Source organism: Cetorhinus maximus, chromosome 6, assembly GCF_964194155.1.
Source record: "Cetorhinus maximus chromosome 6, sCetMax3.hap1.1, whole genome shotgun sequence".
Taxonomy (NCBI): Eukaryota; Metazoa; Chordata; class Chondrichthyes; order Lamniformes; family Cetorhinidae; genus Cetorhinus; species Cetorhinus maximus.
In genome coordinates, this window is record NC_135884.1 from 3837884 (window position 1) to 3849275 (window position 11392).

Sequence of the window (11392 nt, forward strand, 5' to 3'; positions counted from 1 at the left end):
GCACACACACTCACACACACACACACACTCACTCACTCACTCACTCTCACACACACACTCACACATACACACACACTCACAAACACACACTCACAAACACACACACACACACAAACACTCACACACACACACACACAAACACACACACACACACACACACACACTCACAAACACACACACACACAAACACACACACACACACAAAAACACACACACACACACACACAAACACACACACACTCACAAACACACACACACACACAAACACACACACACACACAAACACACACACACAAACACACACACACAAACACTCACTCACACACACACACACACTCACAAACACACACACACAAACACACACACACACACACAAAAACACACACACACACACTCACAAACACACACACACACACTCACACACACACACACACACACACTCACAAACACACACACACACACTCACTCACACACTCACACACACTCACAAACACTCACTCACACACACACACACACTCACAAACACACACACACTCACAATCACACACACACAAACACAAAAACACTCATTCACACACATACACACACACATACACACACACACACAAACACTCACACACACACACAAACACTCACTCTCACACACACACACACACAAACACACACATACACACACACACACATACACACACACACATACACACGCGCACATACACACATATACACACACATACACAAACACTCACTCACACACACGCTCTCACATACACACTCACACTCACACACACACACACGCACATACACACACACACATTCACACTCACTCACACACACGCTCTCACATACACACACACACATACACAAACACGCACATACACACACGCACATACACACACACACACTCACACATACACACATACACACACACACACTCACACAAACACAAACACACACCAGTTTCATCCTTCTCTCAAACTCCTGCTAAATCTTCTGCGTTCCAGATGCTGACCTTTGCTGAGTTATAGTACGGGATCTCCCGGTCCCACCACAAGTCAATGGACTTCTCGCTGGGGCACAGCCTCACCCATGACAGGGCCAGAAAACCCCAGCCGTAGTCTCCGCAGATCCCAGTCACTACAAAGCCTGAGCAGGGAGTGGAAATGGTCTTCAGCCTCTACTGGGCAGACATTTCGGCTGCAGCCGGGCCCGATCCAGTAGAGTACTCACCCGGCAAGGTGTCTACGAGGAGGAAGGAGATCACTGGGGGGCCAATTGGGAGCAGGAGGCCTGGCTCAGGGCACTGAGGCCCAGTGCAAGGTGCCTTTGCACAAGGCAGGGATTGGATTGCCAATCCTGCAGGATTGCTCTGGAATCTCTGGGAATCTTCAGGACACTGCTGTGAGCAAAAAAGAACCTTGGGATGCAAACCATAGGGATGCCGGGAGGATGAACATGTCAAGCAACCGATAGCAGGAGCGCATAGGAACAGCAGGAGGCCATTCAGCCCCTCAAGCCAGTTCTGCTGTCATTCAATCTGAAGCCTAACTCCACCCAGCCACCTTGGCTCCATATCCTTTTATACTCTTGCCTAGCAAAAATCTGTTGCTCTCAGATTTAAAATTATTAATGGAGATTTTTGTGGGAGAGAGTTCCACACTTCTACCTCACTTTCTGTGAAGAGGGATTTCCCAATCTCCTCTCCTGAATGGCCTGGATCTGATTTTAAGGTCATGCCCCCACACTAGCCTCCCCCGCCAATCAAAAAAGTTTCTCTCTATCGATTCCTTTCAAAATCCCAAAAAGCCTCCATCAAGTCACCTGTTAACCCTCTGTATTCCAGGGTATACAAGCCTAGTTTGCGTAATCCCTCCTCATAATCTAACCCTTGGAGCCCAGCTAACGTTCAGGCAAATGAGCTTTGGGGTTGGAGCAGGTAGAGGCAGGAGGTCAGATGATAAAACCTCCAGGAATACATCCAATCAGAGTAGGTGACTCCTAGGCCAAGGGTCAAACCAGGGACCCCCTCTGGGCCTGGATGTTTCCGATCCACATCAAATGATGCACTACTTAGCAATCTAACAGCATTATTACTGCAACATTCAGGACGTTAAAAACATGTATTTATTGTTCTATATTTATGATGCGATATTTTCTATTAAAGTACTCGCAATACCTCAGGAAAAGTTCATAGTTGGACATGGCTACCACCTTACTGCTGCTCTTACGGTTCATTCTGTACTTCCAAAACTGTGAAGAAAGAAATTAAGCTTTTTAAAAGGGCACTGTCCTCATTCAAGGGTCTCCATAAACTCCACACCACAGCCTTTCCCCATCTTGCTTGCCCCCACCCCCACCCATCAGCCCCTAAACGTGCAGTGTGTAGCCCAGGGTTGTATGGACTCCTAGAGACCAGGGAGGCCAAAGGTGCAACAGTGATGGGGTGTAGGGGAGGGTAGTGTTGGGGAGAAGAGGCTCTAACTACAGTCCTGGTCCGTGGATTCCTCATTCTGATCAGTAACCCCCACTGTGTGTATTTTTTCATGGGATGTGGGTGTCACTGGCATGATCAGCATTTGTTCCTAATGGCCCTTGAACTGAGTGTCTTGCTGGGCCATTTCAGAGGGCAGTTAAGAGTCAACCACACGGCTGTGGGTCTGGAGTCACATGTAAACCAGACCAGGTAAGGACAGCAGATTTCCTTCCCTAAAGGGCATTAGTGAACCAGATGGGTTTTTACGACAATCAATGATAGCTTCATGGTCACCATTACTGAGGCTGGCTTTCAACTCCAGATGTTTATTCATCAAATTTAAGTTCACCCAGCTACCGTGATGGGAACTGAACCCTTGTCTCCAGAGCATTAGCCTGATCCTCGGGAGTACTGGTCCAGCAACATTACCACTACGCCACCGTCTCCCACTATGTGGTAGGGTGGGGTGGGGTGGCGGACATAAGAGGAGGTCTTTCTGCCCTTAGACCCTGTTCCTCGTTCAGATGGTTCACAGCAGGTCTGTATCTTAAAGCCATCCCACCCTCCTTCATTCTGTAATCTTTAATCCCCTTGCCTAACATACATCTATCAATCTCAGTTTTGAAGTTTTCAATTGTCCCCAGCATCCACGGCTTTTTGGGGGAGACAATTCCAGATTTCCACTCCCCTTTGCACGAAGAAGTGTTTCCTGAATCACCCCTGACAGGCCTGGCTCGAACTTTAAGGTTATTTTCCCCTTTGTTTTGAACTCTTCCCCTCCCCCACCCCAGAAGAAATAGTTTCTCTCTATCTGTCCAGTCAAATAAGTTAAACATCTTAAATACCTTGATTAGTCCATCCATTAATCTTCTAAACTCAAGTCAAAATAATCAACATGTCCACATAATTTAACCCTTTTAGCATCAGATTTCAATTGAAATCGAGGGATAAAGTACAAAATGTGTGTCAGCTGTGACTCAGAAATTCGCCTCTCAGTCACAGAGGTTCCAGGTTCAAGTCCCACAACAGGAATTGAGTATAAAATCAAGGCTGAGGGAGTGCTGCGCTGCTGATGGTGCCATCTTTTGAATAAGTCCTTAAACCGAGGCCAGGCTGCCTGCTTGGGTGGATATACTGCTTCGAAGAAGAGCAAAGCAGTTCTCTCCAGGTGTCCTGGGGCCAATATTTATCCCTCAATCATCATCACACAAAAAATAACAAATTATCTGGTCATTGTCACATTGCTGTTTGTGGGAGCTTGCTGTGAGCAAATTGGCTGCCGGGTTTCCTACATTACACTTCAAAAATACTTCATTGGCTGTGAAGCACCTTGAAATGTCCGGAGGTCGTGTGAAGTGCTATATAAATGCAAGTCTTTCCTTTTTGGAGTGGAGGTGTAGATCGGCCTTGTTCTAACTGAGTGCTAGAATAGGCTCAAAGGGCTGAATGGCCGCCATCTATTACAATGGAGCCTGCTATAGGCCACAGTGCTTTCCTAGAGTAAGGTAATCCTATCTTAGAAGTGAGAGTTTCCTTGGCCGAGCGGCTGAGAGGTCTAAAGCTGGAGCTGCGAACACGGGGGACAGGAGGCACTGAGATTCCATTACCTTAACTCCTCCAACCCCTCCAGTGATGAGCTCGTCGGTCTTTGGATTGAACGCTATCGACTTCACCAGCTTCAGATCCAAATTGAGAACTGTAAACGTTTCACAAAAATCCTTGTTGTAGACCTGGAGGCAAACGGAAAGAATTCATCAACACTGGCCGCCCCCCCCTCAACCTGCCCCTCAAGCCTCCCACACTCCTCCCTCCAACTGCCGCCTTTGGATGGACATATTACTGCAACTTCCATTACATGACCCCCCCCCGCTCTGTACCACCCCCGCACCCCCAGTCCAACGGCCTTTTCTTATAAAAATATTGAAGTTGGGGGAAAGTGTTCAAAGAAAATGGAACAAACACTTTTTATTGCCTCATATGATTTTTCTCCTGAGATTTTACTCATAACAATGCCCAGTCCCCAGCTCCCACAATCCATCAGGTTAGACCCACAGACCGTTTCTTAAATAACACTCCCTCTCCCCAAACTTCAACTCATCCAAAACTCTGCTGCCCGTGTCCTTACTCGCACCATGTCCCGTTCGCCCTATACTCTCTGATGTTACACTGGCTCCCAGTCCGGCCGTGCCTCGGGTTTAAAATTATCATCCTTGTTTTCCAATCCCTCCATCGGTCACCCCTCCCTATCCCTGTAACATCCCCCAGCCCCGAGATCTCTGCACTCCTCCAATTCCGGCCTCTTGGGCATCCCCAATTTCAATCGCTCCACCATTGGCGGCTGGGCCTTCAGCTGCCTGGGGCCCTAAGCTCTGGAATTCCCTTGAAGATCTGTCATACTTTCAGCGAGCAGTCCTTTCCAAGGGCAAAGTAAGTGTTGAACTTGCTGCAGTAGATAATTTGCTTTAAAATGCCGTAATGATGTTTGGGAAACTCCAGCTCCCTTTTACCTGCAGATAAACAAGAGGAAATAAGTCACATTTGCCACAGTTTTGTTTGAGCAGGTTTCCCAGTTTCACTCCCCCACGACACACACACATGTACGCACGCACACACACACCCACACACGCACACACGTATACACACCCACACCCACACACACGTACACACACACACAATGTACGCACACACACACACACACGTATACACATGTACACACACACACACCCCCACACGTACACACACACCCACACATGTACGCACACACACACACACACACACACGTACACACACACACACACGTACACACACACACACGTACACACACACACGTACACACATACACACACACACGTATACGTACACACACACCCACACACATACACACACACACCCACACGTGTACACACACACACACACACACACACACACACACACCCCACCCCACCTCAGGATGTCCCACAGTGTTTTACAGCCAACAAAGTCCTTTTTGAAGTGCAGTCACTGTTGTAATGCAGGAAACACGGCAGTCAATTTGCGCACAGCAAGATCCCATAAATGGCAATGTTATCATGACCAGATAATCTGTTTTATGTGTTGATTAGCCATGGCTCCAGTTATAACATGCATGCTCCTCTTTGAAATAGTGACGTGGGGTCTTGTACATTCACCCAGGATGACAGACAGACAGCACCTCCTGTGTCACATCTCATCCAAAAGAAGGCACTTCCAACAGTGCAGCACCCCCTCAATCCTCTCCCTCAGCAATCCGCTAAAACCCTGAACTTTGCACAGTTAAAGGTTACCCAGGGACAGGCTTACCTCCGCCACTGGCATCCAAAGACCAGCTCAAACAGCCCAGGCTGTCCAGAATGATCAGTTTATGTATCTTAGAGTTGTAAGTAACTGGAAAGCAGAAAAGGAAATGAGGACTTTGCATTAGTTTAATCCAGTCTACACCTCTTAAAAACATCTGCATTTAAAAAAGAATTGTGACAGCGTAGAAGGGGGCCATTCGGCCCATCATGTCTGGACTGGCTCTCTGAATGAGCAGTTCACTTAGTGCCATTCTCTCACCTTTGCCCATAACCCTGCACCTTCTACCTATTCATATAACAGTCTTATTCCCTTTTGAATGTTTCGATTGAACCTGCCTCCACCACACTCTCAGGCACTGCGTGAAAAAGTTTTTCCTCATGTCACTTTTATTTCTTTTGCCAATTACTTTCAATCTGCTCCCTCTCATTCTCAATCCTTTCACCAGTGGGGACCGTTTCTCTCCATCTACTCTGTCCGGAGCCCTCATGCTTTTGAACACCTCTATCAAATCTTCTCTCAATCTTCTTTTCTCTAAGGGAAACAGTCCCACATTCTCCAATCTATCATCATAACTGAAGTTCCTCATCCCTAGAACCATTCTCTAGTGTGGGAGAAGTGGGTTCCGGTTTGTGGGGCACTGGCATCAGTACTGGGGTAAGTGGGGGCTGTACCATTGGGACGGTTTACACCTGAACCGTGCTGGGCGATTGTCCTCGCAAATCGCATAACTAGGGAAGTAGAGAGGGCTTTAAACTAAACAAGAGGGGTGAAGGATCAAGCTTGGGTAGAGGTAGCAATTCAAGATGTAGAGTCAAGACAGGAGAGCAAAGTAGTAATATGAGAAATGAGGGTCAGAGAATAGCAGGAAGGGACAGAGAGAAAAACCTAAGAATACATCAACAGTCAAGACTAGATGTTACAAAGGTAACAAAAAGACAAAACTGAAGGCTCTCTATCTGAATGCACATAGCATTCATAACAAAGTAAATGAATTGATGGCCCACATTGAAGTAAATAAATATGATCTGATAATAATTACGGAGATGTGACTGTAGGACAACAAAGATTGGGGCCTTAATATTGAAGGGTACATGACATTCAAGAAGAATAGGAAGCTAGGTAAAGGTGGAGGGGTAGCACTGTTAATCAAAGGGGGCATTTGAGCAATTGTTCGAGATGACCTTGATTCAGGAGATCAGGATGTAGAATCGGTTTGGGTGGAGATGAGGAATAGTAGAGAAAAAAGTCATTAGTGGGACTGGTCTACAGGCCACCTAACAGTAGCTACAGTGTAGGACAAAGTATTCAAGAGAAAACATTGTGTGCTTGTGATAAAGGGATGGCAATTATCATGGGTGATTTTAATCTGCACATAAACTGGAAAAATCAGATTAGCAGTAGTAGCCAGGATGAGGAGTTTTTAGAATGCTTTTGAGATAGTTTCTTAGAGCAGCATGTTCTGGAACCAACCAGAGAGCAGGTTATATCAGACTTGGTATTGTGCAACGTGACAGGATTAATTAATGACCTCAGAGTAAAGGCACCCCTAGGTAGCAACAACCACAATATGATTGAATTTTACATCCAGTTTGAAAGGGAGCAGAGTGGGTCTCAGACTAGTATCTTAAACTTAAATAAGGACAACTATGTGGGGATGAAAGCTGAGCTAGCTAAAGTGAACTGGGAAACTAGGCTAGAGGATAGATCAATAGAGAAGCAGTGACAGACCTTTAAGAGGATATTTCAGAGTATTCAGAATAAGTACATTCCTATTATAAAGGAAAATTCTAAGGGGAGGACCCACCATCCGTGGTTTACTAAAGAAGTTAAGGAAAGCATCAAACTTAAAGAAAAAGCATACAACTCCGCAAAGATGAGCGGCAGGACAGATGATTGGACAGAAAATAAAGAACAACAGAGAAATGACTCAAAGGTTAATCGGGAGAAAGAAATTAGAGTTTGAGAATAAGCTACCTAGAAATGTAAAACGGATAGCAAGAGTTTCTAAAGGTACTTAAAAAGGAAAAGAGTAAGTAAAGTGAGTGTTGGTCCTCTAGAGAGTGTCAGTGGAGAGTTAATAGTAGATAAAAAGAAATGGGGGAAAGAGATGAACAAATATTTTGCTTCTGTGTTCACCAGAGAGGATACAAAAAACATTCCAGTAATAACTGTAAATCAGGAGGTGAACAGAAGAAAGGAACTTGGTGAAACTGAAAATCACGGGAAACAGTACTGTGCGAATTGATGGAGCTGCAGGCTGGCAACTCCTGATGGACTACATCCTAGGGTCTTAAAAGAGGTGGCTAATGAGGTAGTTCTGCTGGTGTTAATTTTCCAAAATTTGCTAGGTTCTGGAAAGGTTCCATCAGACTGGAAAGTAGCAAATATAACCCCTCTATTCAAGGGGGGAGGGAGGCTGAAAACAGGAAACTATAGGTCACTTAGCTTGACGTCTGTCGTGGGGAAGTTATTAGAATCGATCATTAAGGAGGTTACAGCTGAGCAGTTAGGAGAGCTCAAGGCAATTGGGAAGAGTCACCATGGTTTTGTGAAAGGAAAATCATGTTTAACAAATTTATTGGAATTTTTTGAAGGAGTAACATGCGCAGTGGATAAAGGGGAGCCTGTAGACGTACTGTACTTAGATTTCCAGAAGGCATTTGATAAAGTGCCACATCAAAGATTATTACAGAAAATAAAAGCACATGGTGTAGTGGGTAACATGTTAGCGTGGATAGAAGATTGGCTGGCTGGCAGAAAGCAGGGAGTATGCATAAATGCATTTATCTTTTTCTGATTGGCAGGATGTGATGAGTGGAATCCCACAGGGGTCTGTACAGGGGCTTCAACTTTTTACAATTTACATCAACGACTTAGATGAGGGGAGTGAAGACATGGTAGTTAAATATGCAGATGACACAAAGATAGGTAGGAAGGTATGTTGTGAAGAGGACATAAGGAGGTTACAGATGGATATGGATAGGTTGTGTGATTGGGCAAAGATCTGGCAAATGGAGTTTAATGTGGGAAAATATTAAGTTGTTCACTTTGGCAGGAAGAACAAAAAAGTGGAGTATTGCTTAAATGAAGAACGGCTACATAATTCCAAAGTACAGAGGGATCTAGGTGTTCTATACATGAGTCACAAAAAGTTAGTATGCAGATACAGCAAGTAATTAAGGCGGCTAATGGAATGCTATCCTTTATTACAAGAGGGAGTGAACATATAAATAAGGATGTTACGCTTCAGTTATACAGGGCAATGTTGAGACTGCACCTCGAATACTGTGTGCAGTTTTGGTCTCCAGTTATTTCCCAGCCCTAATTGCCCTTGAGAAGGTGGTGGTGAGCTGCCTTCTTGAACCGCTGCAGTCCCTGTGGTGTGGGTACACCCACAGTGCTGTTTGGGAGGGAGTTCCAGGATTTTGACCCAGCAACAGTGAAGGAACGGTGATATATTTCCAAGTCAGGATGGTGAGTGACTTGGTTAAGAAGGCATATGGAATCCTTTCCTTTATTAGTCGAGATATAGAATATAAGAGCAGGGAGGTTATGCTGGAACTATGTAAAACATTAGTTAGGTCAAAACTTGAGTAGTGTGTGCAGTCCTGGTTACCTCAGTACAGAAAGGATGTAATTGCCTTAGAGAGGGTACAAAAGAGATTTACCAGGATGTTGGCAGGACTGGAAAATTGCATATATGAGGAAAGATTGGATAGGCTGGGGTTGTTCTCCACGGGACAGCAGAGCCTGAGGAGAGATTAGATTAACATGTACAAAATTATCAGGGGCCAGTATAGACTAGACGGGAAGGGCTAATTTCTCTTAGCAGAGAGGTCAGTGACGAGAGGCTTAGATTTAAAATGATTAGTAGAAAGATTGGAGGGGACATGAGGAAACATATTTTCACCCAGAGGATTGTGGGGTCTGGAATGTAGCGGTAGAGGCAGAAACCCTCAACTCATTTAAAAGGTGTCTGGATAGGGAGCTCAAGTGCTGTAACCTGCAGGGCTGCCTCTCAATACTGGAAAGTGGGATTAGGCTGGATGGCTCTTTCTCAGCCAGTACAGACACGATGGGCCAAGTGGCCTCTTTCTGTGCCATAAACTTTCTCTGATTCTATACACTGTCCCCATCAAACGCTCCCAGGGCAGGTACAGCATGGGGTTAGATACAGAGTAAAGCTCCCTCTACACTGTCCCCATCAAACACTCCCAGGACAGGTACAGCACAGGGTTAGGTACAGAGTAAAGCTCCCTCTACACTGTCCCCATCAAACACTCCCAGGACAGGAACAGCACGGGGATAGATACAGAGTAAATCTCCCTCTATACTGTCCCCATCAAACACTCCCAGGGCGGGTACAACACGGGGTTAGGTACAGAGTAAAGCTCCCCCTACACTGTCCCCATCAAACACTCCCAGGACAGGTACAGCACGGGGTTAGACACAGAGTAAAGCTCCCTCTACACTGTCCCCATCAAACACTCCCAGGACAGGTACAGCACGGGGTTAGATACAGAGTAAAGCTCCCTCTACACTGTCCCCATCAAACACTCCCAGGACAGGTACAGCACGGGGTTAGATACAGAGTAAAGCTCCCTCTACACTGTCCCCATCAAACACTCCCAGGACAGGTACAGCACGGGGTTAGATACAGAGTAAAGCTCCCTCTACACTGTCCCCATCAAACACTCCCAGGACAGGTACAGCACGGGGTTAGATACAGAGTAAAGCTCCCTCTACACTGTCCCCATCAAACACTCCCAGGCCAGGTACAGCACAGGGTTAGATACAGAGTAAAGCTCCCTCTACACCGTCCCCATCAAACACTCCCAGGACAGGTACAGCACGGGGTTAGATACAGAGTAAAGCTCCCTCTACACTGTCCCCATCAAACACTCCCAGGACAGGTACAGCACAGGGTTAGATACAGAGTAAAGCTCCCTCTACACTGTCCCCATCAAACACTCCCAGGACAGGTACAGCACGGGGTTAGATACAGAGTAAAGTTCCCTCTATACTGAGCAATGTTCCTATCCTTTCAGCTGCCAGATGGATGAACAGTGTTGTTTCCTGAAGCGGATGATTCTATTCTGCCATCTCACCTCCCAAGATTTCTATCCGGTTTCTGGGGAAGGCAATGTTCAGCATCAAAACAGGGTTGAAATTCAGCACTTGGATATTGTTTTGAAGCCGTGAGGGAACTGAAGAGGGTCTTTCCAGCACGTCCCCATCACTGAACCCTTTCAGCCTCATTTCACAACTCACAGATTTCGGTCTGATTTCTGATTCGTCACGTCGATTCTGCTGCCTACATTAAGGTAAAAGGAAGAAGACATAAGAAATATCTTGAGCTATTTTTTTCCAGTGTTCTTTATGGGGTTGTCAAAATAGGACCTGTTTCTAGTTTGGGGATCCATTGTCCCCATCAAACACTCCCAGGACAGGTACAGCACGGGGTTAGATACAGAGTAAAGCTCCCTCTACACTGTCCCCATCAAACACTCCCAGGGCAGGTATAGCACGGGGTTAGATACAGAGTAAAGCTCCCTCTACACTGTCCCCATCAAACAATCCCAGGACAGATACAGTACGGGGTTAGAT

At 45.9% G+C, this 11392-nt stretch overlaps 1 protein-coding gene across 1 annotated transcript in view; it reads right to left on the minus strand.

Moving 5' to 3' along the window:
• The window catches only part of LOC144681476 (uncharacterized), an 81440-nt gene extending 70421 nt beyond the window's left edge, over positions 1–11019 (minus strand). The window contains exons 1-5 of the mRNA XM_078543092.1: positions 10894–11019; positions 5789–5872; positions 4868–4977; positions 4078–4200; positions 2174–2247 (exon numbers count right to left, since the gene is read on the minus strand). Coding sequence (XP_078399218.1) covers positions 2174–2247; positions 4078–4200; positions 4868–4977; positions 5789–5872; positions 10894–10939 — 437 coding nt within the window. The 5' untranslated portion in view covers positions 10940–11019. The remainder of the gene's footprint in view (positions 1–2173; positions 2248–4077; positions 4201–4867; positions 4978–5788; positions 5873–10893) is intronic.
• Between the last annotated feature and the right edge of the window lie 373 nt (positions 11020–11392).